Source organism: Gavialis gangeticus, unplaced genomic scaffold, assembly GCF_001723915.1.
Source record: "Gavialis gangeticus isolate Ggan-Ray unplaced genomic scaffold, GavGan_comp1, whole genome shotgun sequence".
Lineage (NCBI taxonomy): Eukaryota > Metazoa > Chordata > Crocodylia > Gavialidae > Gavialis > Gavialis gangeticus.
This window is the reverse complement of record NW_017729027.1, coordinates 35,122,605-35,138,757: the sequence shown is the minus strand read 5'-3', so window position 1 is coordinate 35,138,757 and position 16,153 is coordinate 35,122,605. Positions and strand designations below refer to the sequence as shown.

At 42.5% G+C, this 16,153-nt stretch overlaps 1 protein-coding gene across 3 annotated transcripts in view; it reads right to left on the bottom strand.

Annotated features, from left to right (window-relative positions):
* The window catches only part of HMGCLL1 (3-hydroxymethyl-3-methylglutaryl-CoA lyase like 1), a 117,992-nt gene extending 111,377 nt beyond the window's left edge, over positions 1–6,615 (bottom strand). The window contains exons 1-3 of one of the 3 annotated variants that reach the window (XM_019520557.1): positions 5,345–6,615; positions 4,348–4,425; positions 3,370–3,477 (exon numbers count right to left, since the gene is read on the bottom strand). In XM_019520557.1, the coding sequence (XP_019376102.1) occupies positions 3,370–3,477; positions 4,348–4,425; positions 5,345–5,350 (192 nt within the window). In that variant the 5' untranslated portion in view covers positions 5,351–6,615. Of the gene's footprint in view, positions 1–3,369; positions 3,478–4,347; positions 4,426–5,344 lie in introns of those variants that run through there. The other 2 variants (XM_019520554.1, XM_019520556.1) reach the window with 2 other exon arrangements.
* Between the last annotated feature and the right edge of the window lie 9,538 nt (positions 6,616–16,153).

Here is a 16,153-nt window from a genome sequence, read left to right as displayed (position 1 = left end):
TCTGGAACCAGCTTCCAAGTGAGGTGGTGCAGGCTCCCACCCTGGGGGTTTTTAAGAGGAGGTTGGATGACCACCTTACTGGGGTCATTTGACCCCAGTGCTCTTCCTGCCATGGCAGGGGGTCGGACTAGATGATCTGCTCAGGTCCCTTCCGACCCTAGAAACTATGAAACTATGAAACCATGTGGCGCCAGCCCCACCTGGCCCTATAACATGCAGCTCCCACCCACGTACCTGGCTGCACATGGCAGCAGCATGTGGGGCCAGCCCTACCTGGACCAATAGCGCTCCTACCTACCTAAGTCCCCTGCCACACATGGTGGCAGGGTGCAGGGCCAGCCTGGTCTCATAACTGCCTGGTCGCTACCTGGTCCTATAACATACTGCTCCTGCACTCCCTCCCAAGTCCCCAGCTGCATGTAGTGGCAGCATGCAGGGCCAGCTCCACCCAGCCCCATAGCATGCAAATCCTGCACTCTTGCAGCGTGCAGGGACAGCCCAGCCTCACCCCACAGTACTGGGTCCCTGCACTCCCAGCCCTCTTTCCCCCAACAGGAGTCCCTGGACCCCAGCCCAATGGAAATTTCCTGACTTGCAAGCAGGGAGGCTAGAAACAGCCATGGGGTGGCCAGGCAAAAGCCTCTGCCATGTAGAGGTTTGTTGTCTCCAGCACTTTCTAACTTGGGCTCCGGGCTGCCCAAAGGCCAGACTGGGGTGAGGGTTGGTCTCTTAGCAACCAGAGCTGCACCTCCTGCATGGAGACTGGCTTTCATGGGGGCAGTGAGGATTAGAGCTTACAGGGGGCTTATGGTGGGCTAGATGGAATTGCCTGGCAGGCTGAACCTGGCTGCAAGCTATATTTTGCCCACCCCTGCTCTACGACTTAGTGATTCTCTGAACTCACCTCTCAGAAATACTCAGGCCTGGAACACGTGTTCATTTCTAGGGGATAGAAATTTCTGAAAAATGTTCACCTTTAGAAATATTTCTTGGAGAAGGAGCAGTAGAGACATTCTGCCTGCAGCTACATTTTCTCCCCTGCTCTTTATATCTTCTCCAGACCAGGGTGACACAGATCTGGGGAGGGAGGGAGTATAGCAGCTTCTCTACTCCTTCCAGGCCCAGGTGGGAATGGAATCATGAGAAAAGACCCCCAAGCTTGGGAATGAGTGGGGAGCAATTGGATGCTGTTCCTCTGATCTGCTTCCAGTTTTATGAGTACAGTGGACAGAGCACTAGGGTAAAACCTCCTGCCCATTCCCCAGAACAGACTGAACCAGCAGGGGAGTGAAGCAGCGGGGCAATGTTCCCCCAACTCATTCCCCAAATTAGGCAAGTTCTTTATTCGGAGAAGCCTAAGAAGCATTGCCCTGCTTCTTGATTTCCCTCCTGGACTGGACCAGAAAAGGAGGGTACACGTGTTCATTCCTCTGAAAGTCTTTTTGCAGGGGAGATCTTCCAGATGTAAAGATGTAGGGGAGATCTTTCTTGCAGGGGAGATCTTTCCCCTAGGAGAAACTGAATCAATAATTGTATGCTCCTAGGTCACTAGCAAACATTACAACTAAGATGCAATTAACCTGTTAATCACATCACAAATTGCATCTGCTACATAGTCAAGGAATTAACAGTGTGACAAAACAGGATACTAAATACAACACAATTCCACAAAGGATGTGTAACATTTTTGTGACTGGTTTCCAACACACCTTCAATTGAACGTATGGTAGTGTAACCAACGCTCCTCAAGTCTCCCAGTTCTAGTGCTGGGATCAACCAACTGCTAGTCTCAGCCACGGGACTACATCTGAGCTTTGAACCACCTCTGGTGCAATCTTGCAGTTGAGACTCACAATCAACTGATTATCCCAGCCCAAAGACTGCACTGGAGTCTTGAACTGGCTGCACTGTGGTCCCCGGACTGGAACCTAAGATTGTTTGGTCGTACTACAGCCACCTAGTTTTCAACTTGGTAGTTCAGTAGGAGCCTGGGACCCTGGCCTCCCCTTGTACTGGCACAATTGGGATCTGATACCTTATCCTAAAATCACATATACTGCCATGCATTTTTGGCATGGCAGGAAATATTATTGTTGGGATATGGAATCAGATATCATCAGGCCATAAAATGAACATATGCCAGGGACCCTGGTTTCTACTAGGAGAGTGGCAGTTCTCCCAGTAGAAATGTAATGCCTGTACGTAGCCTGAAATTTCAGTCCCTGCTCCAATGACAACTTAATTAAAAATATCTAAATATTCATTATAGCAATGACTGGAACCTAAGTCTGCCCCTTTGCAGGCAAGTTCCCTATCCATTATCACGTCTCTCCAGCCCAGGGACTAATTATTCTAGGCTAAATAGAAAAGCTTTGACAGAGCCTCACACCAGAATATCATATTGGAGCATTCATGTTCCAGATACAGGCTCAAATCCTCTCAGACAAACAAATGAATGAATTTAACCCACATCTCCCACATCCTAGGTAGATGCTTAACTATGACCTAGGCAGACGGTTCTTTGGGTAGATGTGATATCTTTTATTAGACCAACTAAATAGTTGGAAAATTTGTTCTTTGCAAGTTTTCAAACACAAACACCCTTATTCAGGCAGTAGAGTCTGTTGGTGTTTGTTTTGTACCATTTGTTAAAGGGTGTTCCTACCCATATTTTGTGAAAAAGAGCTGGATTAGGCATTTAATTCCAGGAAAGAGTTTAGGATTGTGAATCCTGAGAGTAGGAAAGTTTCTTTCTGCAGACTAGAATTAGTACTTAGTTCCTTTTCAGTGTGTCCTACAAATTAGCTTAGGCAGCTCCACATTCAGTGCGAGTGAAACAATTAACTTCAGGCATTTTATAAGAAAACTAGACACCTAACTCAGGGCTGTAGATTCCATTATGCTTCCTGGCAGTTAAAAGATAGGTGGTACAAGACTCAGCACTGAAACACCTTCGTTCTTTGTTGGATCATCCAAGATGCCAAAAATCCATATAGACACCAACAGTTTTTTTCGGTTTTAAAGCCTTCCAGTTACAAATGCCCAAGAAAAATAAAGCATTCATGTTACAAGACCTCAGTATTAGTAACTGGAATTCACCTTAAAAAGCAGACTGGAGGATCCAAATATTTAAAGGTACTTCAATGTTTGGGTACCTTAGTACCTAGTCTTCTACGGAGTAGGTGGAAATCTAAGGCTTTTGAACTGTGAGTGGTATTGCAGCAGATTATTTTATAAAACAGATTAGCTCAATTCCACCTTCTTTTTCGCATCTAATGTAAGCTAGGTTGTGAAAAAATTCACTAGTATTGATTTTTTATAACTACTCTTTTGATTTCAGAGTTCCACTTAAACATGCAGTTTACCTACCTGAGGTACCCATTTTGAGGAAACAAAACTGGTCACTTCTATGACAGGCAATCCTGCTTTGGATAGCTGGTTGATTAACTCAATTTTTATATCAGTTGGTACTATGACCTATGAACATAAAACATGCAAAATATGTTATGCAATAAATATCTTTTACAAATAAAAAGTCCATAATACAAAACAAGGAACACTACTTTAAACCATGACCAGATACTCTTTGTGAGCAATGAAATCTAAAGACACCATTCCATATTGCTCACAAATGGGTTTATGAGTAACAGCAGGGATAGTAATGAAGTGTCTCCCAAATAGGAAGGGACCTAGGAATCAGTTACTGTACTTAATATTTGTTATTAGTTTTGATTTTATTTTTAAGTTTATATCCCACTGTATCCAAAAAACTCTGAGTCGCTATTTGTATGCTCTAATATGGCATACTAGTTACAAGCAAGCCAAAAAGCTGAAATAATTCATTTGTTTATTATCATAATACTCCAATCATGGCAAGGGAACAAGTAAGAATAAGGCACAAGTCTGCTATACTGTTTGTGGAAACAACAGCCAATTCTGGGGTATAGTAAAGAATCAGGCGAATTGTATAAAGCTTACTTTCCTTCCCCTTATATAAAGACACTATCCAGTTCCCATCCCACAACTTTAGGTGGACTATATCTGAGACCAGAAACGTTGCACAGAAACTTTATTATTACAGTAGTACTGAAGGGCCCCAATGAGGGTTGGTGCCTGTTTGTATGAGGCATGGCATGAACGCTTACTAGCTTGTGTCCACAACACAGCTACTAAACTCAACTAGCAATAGAAATATAGATGGTGCAAAGCAAATCAAACTTTTAACACAAGCAGAAGCTGTGATTTGTCATTGCATTTAAATATCCATGTATAATAGCCAATCAGATAGATTAGAATAAAAATATTGTGCAAATTATAACAATGCTGGTATATCTGTGTAAAATTCACCTTTTCATTTTGCAATCCATCTCTGGGCCCAACTTCTATTATCTTTACATACTCAGGAAGTTCAGACTTCTGGTATTCCTGGAACAGAAAATTTTATTCACTAAAAGATAAAAGACAAATTTTTTTACATGTAGTGGGTATTATATTTGCTTTTATTAAATTATTGATAGAAAAAAAACCCCACGTATGTAGGCACCATTACAAAAAAATCCATGGGACCATGGTATACACACCTTAGGCTCAAGAAAAGACAGTAAAATGCTTTCTTATTTTTATGTCTTTACCATCTTTTTACAAATTCATAAATTATCATTATAAAAAAAGTTATGGGTTCGTGGGTGATAGCGCCATATATGAACGTTGTACTTAATAGAATAAAAATGTTCCATCATAAAAAGGTTACAAAATAAAGACCCCATTTTTTCAGCTACTGGATAAGTAGCTCATTGCATAAATTTACTCTCCTTGTAAATGTCTGCAAGATTGGACCATAAATCAGACAAAAATAAGGCATAGAAGTCAAGAGAGGTGAAAGGAAGAACTCTGCTTTAGTGAGGGTTGTTAAGCAGGGATGGAACGAAGAACATGTAAGATATTTGGCAGACAAAACAGGACAAATTTCCCAGGTGTAAAAACAGATTAAAAAGATGTGAAGTTGAAGGTGTGAAGAACTAAGGAAGAAGGGAGGGAATAAGGAAAAATGTGAGCAGAAAGGCAGGCAGAGGAAAATTAAACTTTTCCTTTTTGTTATTTGGCTGAACTCTGAATCTAACAAGATTTACTGGTATTAAATGTTCACAGAATGTCTTGAAAGAATTTAACAATTGCTAATGTTTATAAAGAAAAGCATTCCGTCTTTGAACATTGCTCAAAAGTTGAGTATAGTGCCACAGCCCTAAATGGGCGGAAGAGAATGGAAGAACAGAGAATTATCGAAGCTGCAGGAGGCACTCTGCTCTGCACTGCGCTGCACTAAAAGTAGAGCCCGGTCCCATACCTTCATTTCAATATTTAATGCCCTTGATGGTACTAGTTTGAGCTGGTTGAGAGGCTGCCAGTCCCTCCATGACTATGACCTCCCATGCAGCTGCATTCCACTGGAACAATTCAACTGTCAACCAGGAGACGAAGGCTCCTGAATGCAAGAGGCAAAGCTTTCACTGAAATCAAAACAAGACTCAAGAGGTCACTCCTACAACAACAAAAAATGACCATGACTCTACATTCACTACATAGAATACTTATCTTTCAATCCACTCTTACTAGCAATGTCACTGTAGTTGCAAGTAGATTCCTATTTTTCTCTGCAGTATTGGAAAGACTCCCAGGAACATTTTGATTTCAGTGGGCATTGTCTGAAATATGTAACTCATGGATTAATTCATTGCAGTAATATCCATAATACTAGCTAAAGTATAACAAAATATTTCAATATATTGACTGTACATTTATGTAAACTCAGTAAAAATAAATACATCAAAAACTGCTGTATGTGATCATGAACAACCTGCAATAAGCTAAAAAATTGTCAGTCCGCACTGAGCCCACACTCACTGAGAATATAAACCTATTGAAAAGTGAAGGTAAAACTTTCATCTGCTGCATATTATTGTTCTTTTTTTAAAGAATTCTTTTCAAAAATATGGCTAGACTTCAGCATTAAGGACACACATCTGGATTTTGTCAAGATTATCAAATAGTTGTCATTATAAGATAAATGCCACAGCTGTTCTGTGAGTAAAGCTGTAACTGCAAATAAGGAGAACTAAAAGAGATTGAATGAACCAAGCCTTAAACGAGTATATGAAAAAATGTACATAGCACATTAGTGATTTCAATCTGTGGATCCAATTCTGTACATGTTTGTTCATTTCTTACTGTGGTGAAACTTTTATTGAAATCAAACAGTCAAATCCTCAGCAGTGTTTATACAATACAATGCTACTGTGTAGTGGCCTTTAGGTCTGCCATGAGGGCAGAACAGGGAGTGACAATTCTGGCCATTTTAGAAAGACAATCAAGTGATGAGATGTGACAATGTAAAAATATAAGATAATGCAGACAAATCGGCTCCCTGGTTAACATCTATTTAACAACTGTGAAAAGAATGAATCACTTTACATATGAAGACATGTAGCTTTTCAAATAAGTGGTATGGAAGAATTATTCTGGATATAATGAAGATATAGAAAACCTTATTACATACGAATACTAAACTAGGAAGCCTGGCCCGGGCCCTGGACCACTGAACATAGTAGGGAAAAAATATAATCTGCTGCTGTCTGAGAGAAGGGAAAAGCATAACTAAGCATAACATAAATACTAGCCTATCTCACTCTTTCTTTCTCTTTATCTCTGTGGCCCACATGAATCATAAGAGGTTTCTGATGCCATCCATTTCTTTCCATAGCAATTCATGGCTCATTTGTCTCTTTGTTTGTTGTTATATAATATAATATAATATAATAATTTGACATCATAGAAGTTTTATAGTAATTTGGAGGAAGACAAATAGCTTACAGTGGCAGCTATGTGAATAATGGATTTATGGGAAAGAATAAATCTTGCCCATTCAATGGATGCTTCCCCGGACTAGAGGAATCATTTTAAGTAGAAGACTTTCAATGAGTCACTAATATTGAACATTTAAAAAGTAGCATTCCAGCAAAATACTTAAAACCCCACTGCATCTGGTCTAAACAACATTAATAAGCAAACTAAATCAAAAAGGAAAATGATAATGCTCTGTATTTTTTACATAATGACAGGCAAAATCTTACCAAAATGTACAAGCATTCATATTGATTGTTTAAAATATCATGTAAATTACTTTGTTTCAAGAGAAATAGCGACTAAATCATTTGTATTGTTTTATTTTTTTAATCTGTAACCAAATATAAAATGTAGCTCTTACAGCTATTGAGTCATTGCTGTTTATTGAATTATATTTTGGCTGTATTAAAAAGTAACAACTACTAAAAGTTCAATGTTTTGAATATTAAAAAAAGGAAATAGTTGACATAAAAGAATAAGGGCCTGGAAAAATTGTTTTTCCCATGTATTAGGCTTTGCCAAGGGAGAACAAAAAGCCTATAAAACCACTAAGTATTTGCCTCCCTCAAACAGAGAAGCAGCCAAAAACTTTTTCCCCAAATTTTAGAAAAAAGTACTATTCATCCTGAGCCACTGTATGCCAATTTTCATATGGAAACATTTTTTCTCAAGTTATAGGAGAAACCTCTGACAATAGAGGTTTATAATAGCAAATACAAGTAACCCTTAATCAGAGCATTATAATCTTCTTAAAATAACCATAGCTATAAACAAATCTAATAAAAAGACCTTCCAGAGCCCCATAGCTACTTCAGAATTTCCTGACACGTAGGTTCTTATTTGGAATTTGATTTCTATGGATTTCAACAGCCAGCTTAGTTTTCTGCTAATTATCTGAATGTCACCCTGCTACTCAGCCAATATTTCTTTTGCTACTACTATACCTTTATGCTTTCTGTGTGGAACAGAAAATCAAAGAAACCTGTTTCTGAATAAACATTTTTGACAGAATGAAAGAGTAGAAATCTTACCAAAGTGCACAAGCATTTATATTAATCATTAAAATATCATGTAAATTAATTTTGTTTCAGGAGAAATATTGATTAAATCACTTTGCATTATTTTTTTTTCAAATCTTATGTAACAAAGTACAAGTAGTTTTCATAGAACTGGATTTAGGCAATTAAAAAGGGAATACATTCCAATTATATATAATCAATACACTCCAGTTTCATATCTTTCCTATACATCCAAGCAATTACCTATAAACATCAATTGTGCCATTTAGGTACAATTCAGCACTAGAAGTGATATAACTATCAGTTTAGAGACAGCACCAAGACACATATTACTGTGGACCACCGCAATTTTTTCCGGGCCCTTAAACTGGCAGGCTAAGATGGAAAGATGTCCTTTTTACCCCTACTTCACCAGTACAGCTACAACAGGGCCAGGCAAAATCTGGTTCTCAGTGATTTAGTTCAAGCAGGATATAAAATCATGAAGCCCATCAAAAGCACTCAAGTTCTGTGTCCTTGGAGTGGCTGTAACTCATCTCTCACCTTTCTGTAATGTTTCAAAGCAGCTCAATTAAAGTGATATTTAATAATATCAATTTAAATATTCATCCTTTAAAAGGTTTGTGATAGAAATTTCCAAACTGAGTTGCATAAAACATTGGGCAATCCCTTCAGCTTTATGCAAGGGATTGCCCAATAACATTGTAGGCATTCACAACCAGATGGATCAATTTGGTATTGGGGATTACACATTTAAAAATTAGATAGTTTCCTGGATCTATTTACATGATCATTCTATATCAATTCATATCCATCTATATGCTAAACTACTTACATGTTGCCACTAAATAATCATATATTGTAAAGGCAGAGGCGAAAGAAGAGTTATACAGTTTCACCATATTTTTTTTCATTACCTTCTCCAAATACTATAAAATGTGACTCCACCACAGACTATAATGAGGCCAGAAAACAAATGTTGCTGAAGATGTTGCATTCCCAAGCAACATGGAAAAATTGTAAACAAATTATTATGGAAAGAAATTCTAAGACTACAGACTAATAAGCCCATATTTATTACTTTTGCAAAGCTTTTTGAACTACATATTGAAATTAGCTAGCCACTTATCATTAATCTTTATTTATTAAGCTTATTTATTTATTAAGATTCATTTATTTATTAAACTAATTTGTGTGAGCTCAAGAAAGGATACTAAATTAGCTATTTTGAAACATTAGCATCTTAATAAGATAGACATGATGAATTATTTTAGCCCTTCGTGCTTCATTCTTTGGACTATCTCCTGCCTTGTTCAAGATTTTGTCTACACTAAAGATTTAACTCCATACTAATTCATTGCTAACTTATTAGATAGCATGTGATTACTGGGCACTCCACAAACATCTGTCCCAAAATACAAATCTGTGTCATTTACACTAGGCTTAGACTAAGGTAACTGTCCATATCTGTGGAGCATCTGGACTAGTACATGCAAATATGTCAGCTAAGTGGCAATCAGATAATTCCAGTTTAGACATGTTCTACTATGTGAAGCAGAAGCACAAAGTATACGCTTATCTAAAAAACACTGCTGCTTTTTTTCTCATAACCTTCATTCCTGGGCCTGTTTCACTATTTTCATCAAACTGACAAGAAATACAATGCTGTGCAAATAATAGTGGTAACCCTACAGGGGAACTTGAGAACTCTAGCTCGGAAACATGCCTCCCCGAGTATTTCTTAATCACAACTAATTTTAAAAAGAACATTATAGGCATAGCTTTAAACAGCCCTACCTTAATTTAGCTATGGCCATTTGATGCTTTGCTGTTCTTTTGTGCATTCAGCCCTTTTGCTGTTGCTGCTGCAACACCTTCTCCTGAATACAACCATCCTCATGATTTCCCTGCTGCTTATACAATCCACCCTCACTCTGATGTGCAGTCAGGGCATATGTTCTGCCCTTTGGCCATCTGATACATCTTCATTGTGTGGGGGTCATGATGGGTGGATTTACTGTCTCTTCCCTGCATTGGAAGTGAGAAGAGGACAGGAAGTGTAGCAAGAGATACAATTAGCTCTTTGAAGTCAAGGACGATAAGAAGTTCTTGTTTAGATATGTAGGCAGTAGAAGGAAAACAAATGGAAGGGTGGGATCCCTGTTTAACATCTCGGGACAACTGGTAACCGACATTCAGGAAAAAAACTGAACTCCCAAATGCCCACTTTGCTTCGGTATTTCACCAAACCATGTGGAAAGTCATGCAAGATAAGGCTTATAGGGAACATGCCGGGACTGACAGCCTCCCCACTGTGGATGCTGAGCAGGTGCAATACCAACTAGAAAAGCTAGACATTTACAAGTCAGCAGGATCAGATGGACTTCATCCGAGAGTGCAGAAGGAGCTGGCTGAGGTCATTGTGGAACCCCAGCAAAGCTCTTTCAGAATTCGTAGTACACAGGGGAGATCCCTGAGGATTGGAAGAAGGCCACATTGTGCCCATCTTCAAGAAGGGGAAGAGGGAGGACCCAGGCAACTATAGACCAATCAGCCTAACCTCCATCCCAGGGAAAATCCTGGAAAAGCTCATTAAAGAATCTATGTGCGATACGCTCGCAGAAGGTAAGATTCTGAATGACAGTCAGCATGGCTTTATTGTGAGTAGGTCTTGTCTTACCAATCTCATCTCTTTCTACAACCAGGTCTCTCGCCACCTGAACATGGGAGATGCGGTAGACATTATATACCTAAACTTCCAAAAGGCCTTAGATCTAGTATCCCACAATATCCTTGTGGGAAAACTGGAAGATTGTGGGCTCAGCTGCTCGACAGTTCAGCAGGTGGGGAACTGGCTAGAGCCTTCTGCACCCAGTGCCCTGACCCCCACTGGTAGGGGCATGGCTTTCCTGGAGCCTCAGTGGGAGGGGGAACCACTGCTACCCCCTGCCACTGTAGGTGGTGGTCCTGCTGCCAGATGTCCTTCACCTGCCATGCCTCCTCTCACCCAGGCCTCATGGAAGACCTCCCTCTGCGCATTGCAGATGTTATGCAGCATACACACTGTGATCATGACCTGGGAGAGGTTCTCCTTGGTGAACTCGAGGCAGGTGGTGGGGGTGCACCAGCAGCTCGAGGCAGATAAAGACACACTTCATCAGGACACCAGTCTGGCGCAGGTAGTGGTTAAAGTGCGTCTAGCAGGGATCCAGGTGGCCAGCATAGGGCTGCATCAACCAAGGCAGGAGCAGGTAGGCAGGGTTCCCAATGAGCAGGGGAGGGGTGATGGCACCCAGCTGCAGATCTGGCATCCCTGGCACCATGAGTAGTGCATGCCCCCGACAGCTGGGGGTGCACAGCTGTGCTGGCGGTGGCAGGAGTGCAGTGGCAGTGGTGGGAGCCCAGTGGATGTAAGTGCGGAGCTCCCGCAGATGCCACTGGCAGTGGCAGCCAGGGGCAATCATGGACCGCCTGCAGATGGTGACGGCTATGTCAGCAGCAGGGTGGCGAGTGGCGACCGCCCACGGGGTAACCGCCCCTTTTTGCAGGGAGTGAAACGCCACACTCAGGGGGTGCTTGTGCACCCCTTACATGTCACCCCTACCCAGCACGAAGCATCCTCTCCAGGCCCATCAGGCTGAAGTTCCAAAACACGCAGGCATCATGGGTGCTACCCACCCAGCCAGTGCTCATATGCATAAATGTGCCATGGTGGTCCATGGAGGCTTGGAGCACCATGGAGTAAAATCCCCTGCAGCTGTAGTAGGGCCAGTCTCCATGGGGCAGGAAGGTGACAGGGTCCTGTCCAGGGCTCCAATGCACTGGGGAAATCCCAGAACACGGAACACCACGACCACTGCCTCGGGGTCATTGAAGCAGAGTACCATGTCCCCCAGCACATCCTGGAGAGCACTGCATACCTCCAGGATGGCCTCCCCAGCAGTGGCCTTGCCCATGCCGAACAGGTGACTGATGTATCAGAAGCTGGCAGGCATGGCCAGCTTCACCAGGGCAAGGGCCAGCTGGGTGTCCATGGGGAGGGCTGGGTACAAGTCATTGTCCTGCTGCTCCAGGTGGGCCCAAAATTGCTGGATGTGATCCCAGAAGATGGCCCAAGTGAACCAGAATGCATCCAGCTACTGCTCATCATCCTAGATGTGCTGGACGTCATGCCACCACCAGTCCTGGCTGGCGCTGTGGGCCCAGAGCTGGTGGGACTAGAGGCCCAGGAGTGTGATGGCAGCCCCAGCAGTGGCATCCTGGAGCCCCTCAGTGTCCCTGCTGGCAGCAGCTGTGCAGTGGTGGCGGAGGCCCTGGGACAGCACACTGCTGCCAAACAGGTGATTGTTGTGTGGGTGGCAGCCAGGTGGGGCGAGGCAGCCATTGCCCAGGTGGCAGACAGCATGGCAAGTGCAGCAGCCAGTGCTGCAGCCAACAGGAGCATGGGACACTGGTTGTTGCTGCCAGGGGCAGGGGCTGGAGCAGCCATAGCACAAGAGGCAGAGTAGCCAAGGAGAGAACTGCCGTGTGCTGCCCTTGTGCTTGGCATGCTGATCCTGGACAAGAAGGGGCTGGCCAAAGAACAGAGAGTGGGGCTGGCTTTTAAAAATGCCTTCCAGGTGCTGGCAGCTGCAGCCGGAGCCTAGAGCTCCCCCCTGTGGCAGAAGAGGACCACTGCAAGACTGCAGGAAAATTAGTGCAAAGAGCAGCAAATCTGCTTCCTAATCCCCACGTGTAGACGCCTGTCTGAAAGGGCTTACACCAGAGTAAATTTAAGCCAAATGAAATCCTTGTGTAGACATGCCCTATGATGTTTTACCTTGTTTTTATAAAAAAAATCAACAAGCAGATGACTAACACAATTATCATCAAGGACAAGTCAGTATGCAACCACATGTAGGGAAGAAACAAATTAGAGATTACTGAGATAAAATGGATATTTTCATATCAGAAAGGCCTGATGACTGTTTACGGTACTCACTGATTCTATAGAGATAAAGTGAAATCCCAGAGCAATGGAAGAGGGTAAATACAGTGGTCATCTTTAAAATGGGAAGAGGATGGCAGAGCAAGGCAAGAGGCAGTACACTGCCATTGTGAAGCCAGGTCACGTGGCTCTGTGTCAGTCTTTAGGAAAGGGATAGGGGTTCCATGCCAGAAGAAGTGATAGGAAAGGGTTCCATGACTAGGAAGTTTGAAAACAACTAGACTACAGCATATAATTAAACAGTCAATTTTTAAGACGCAGATGAAAAGTTAGTATGAAATAGTCATCATGGATTTGTCAAGAGCAAAACCTGTCTAAGCAATGTAATTTCTGTAACAAAATATTGGGTGTTGTGGATGGGAAGGCAGAGGACCTTAGATGCAATATACTTTATTTTAGTAAGGCTTGTATTACTCTCTCTCAAAACACCTCTCATAAATTAGCAAAGAAAAATATTTAAAGATGAAGATAAATTGGTGTATAACTGACTACGAGGTGGTTAACCACTGGAACAGGCTACCAAGGGAAGTTATAGAATCTCCACCTTGGAAATTTTCAAGAGCAGGTTAGACAGCCACTTTACTAGGATAATTTAGTCAGGGATGGTTGTACCTTGAGGAGAGGACTGGACTAAATGACCTGATGCAGTCCCTTTCAATCCTAGTTTCTATGATCCTATGAACTTGGAGGAGGTAACTCCAGATCAGTCATCAATTTTATAGAATTAATTACTTTCATTAATGACTTGGAAGGTAGAATTGAGTGTAGATTCATTAAATGTACATGACACTTATCTGTGTGAGGTAGCAGGTACCTTAGAAGACATGTTTAGGATTAAAAATTACGTTAATAAATTTACAAATTCTGAAATAAATGGGATTAAATTCAAGAAGACCAAAGTGAAGTACGTGAATTAGGAAGGAACAGCTACATTCACAAATGTAAATGAGAAATGACAACTACAGCACTTCAGAAAAGAATTTCTGGTATATAGTGGACTGGATGCTGAGTATGAATCAACAGTTTAAAATTGCTGGGGGGAAAAAGCAAATAGTCCACTGTGATGTATTAACAAAAGTATCCAATGTAAGACATGGTAAATTATTCTCCCACCTTAACCAGCACTGGTTAGACCTCATCTGTGTTCTGTATTCAGTTTTGGGCACCAGACTTCAAAAAAGATCATCTGGGATGGTTTAAACAGGAATGATCCTAGCCTCAGAAGAGGACTGGACTAGATAACCTCTTGACATCTTTTCCAGCCCTATTTTTCTATAGTCCCAAGATCTGGGAAATACAATGATGAAAAGACAGCTGGAATGAGAGAAAGCTCAGATAATAGTTCAATTAACAAATGAGGGCATTTCTAGAATGTGGACCCTCTGACCATACATAATATATTGTTTTTTGATCTGCTGGCAAACAGAATTGTGTCAGTTAGACAAATCCAATCCCTTTCATATAAGACAGAATTATGTGAGGCAAAATATGAAACAAAATCACTGTGCACTAACAGAGGAAACTGTAAGAGAATAGATTGTGTGAGTAGGCCTTTACCTCAGAATAATACCCTGGAGACCTTGGTAATATGCAGCAAGGGACCAAGTACATATCGGTGCTAAGTATCTCCCAGTTATACAAAAGGAAATTCCTTTCAGGCCAAATATAAAAGAAGACATTTCCCAATGGAACAATGAAAGATAATAAATCAACAAAACTGCTGCCTGCAGGAATTAAACACAGGGATTAAAGGAAAATGTCCTTCCCTTCCCAAATATTTTCCTTTAATGCTAGATCAGAAAGAAGTGAGCTGTGCTGACACTTTTAATTACCTAAGATATGCTGCATCACGGATGGTGCCTACATACATTTAGGGGAGGCATCCTAACTCAGGGTGCTTTACGCAAAGTGCTGAGATAGAGCAGCACTGAACCCAACAGATGTTTGCCCAACAGATGCTCGAGCCTGCCTATACTGGCTCTGGCAAGCAGGCAGGGCACTCCCAGGAGGCTGCAAAAACAGCCTTGCCCAGCCTTTCTCCAGCCTTGTCTCCCTAACCTCCAGATCTGGCCAGGGCAAAGCTGAGCCAGCAGCTGTGTGCTCCTCCTATCGAGAAGCTCAGACAGGGGTGGCAGAAGCGACACCCCGTGCCCCCCGTCTCACACACACTGAATTTTAACCTGGCCCTACTGATTTAACAGCTGTATTTGACAATTTTACCTCATCTCATCCAGTTGGTTATCTAGAGGTTCCAACATCATGCCTTAGGGCAGTATTTCTACAACTGCTTATAGAACTAGTTACCAATATATATCTGCCTTTGCCTGTCTTTCATTACTTAAAAAAAATTAGAAAAAATACTATTATTATTATTGGGTACAGACCTGATGTGTCCCTTGCTTTATACTGTATTGACAAAAGAAGTTAGTTCATAAATCTTTCCATACGTTCACTCCCTACACTCACACAGCAGGCACAAGGTAAAGTAATACAAGCATAATTTAACTAGCGGCGATACATCGGTCCAATATCGGATCAGTACCAATATAAAGAAAACTGGCTGTATCAGATATCGGCCTGATGGGGCCGATAATTTTGCCGATAAATGCTCGTGCTGCATGTAGCTGCAGCACAGCATGCAGGCTCAGTAGCACTGAGAGCTGCCTCCATCTGGTAAGTCCAGTGTGGTGGAAGAGCATGGGGGAGGGAAGGGGCATGATGAAAGCCCCCTGCGATGAAAGAGAGGGCAGGAGCAGGCGCTGCCCAGGCAGGACAGAGCCATAGCTCATGGGGCTGCCGCCACTGCTTGCACCCCATGAAGGCGTGGGGGGGTGTGCCTCCTGGACCTGTGTGGGGTGAAGCAGGTTGTAGCCAGGGCTGCGTGGGGCTCTTCTCACCATGGGCTGAGTTCAGAGCAGGTGCTGGTGGTGCTGGGAGGATGCTGCATCCACCCCAAATTTTGCCACCACTCAGCTCCCAGTGCTGCCGCCACCACCAAGCTCAGCCCCAGCTATTCCTGGAGCGTGGGTGGAGGCGAGGAGTCAAGCTGGGGCTGCACCAAGCAGCAGTAGCACTGAGAGCAGAACTGTGACAAAATTTGGGATGGATGCTGCCAGCGCCTGCTCTGAGCCCAGCCCCCACTGAGAAGAGCTCCACGCAGCCCCAGCTGCAGTCTATCCTGTCTCATGCTGTGCTGTGCTGTGCTGATCTGGGAGGCACACCCCGCCCCCCGCCCTCCCAGGGTGCA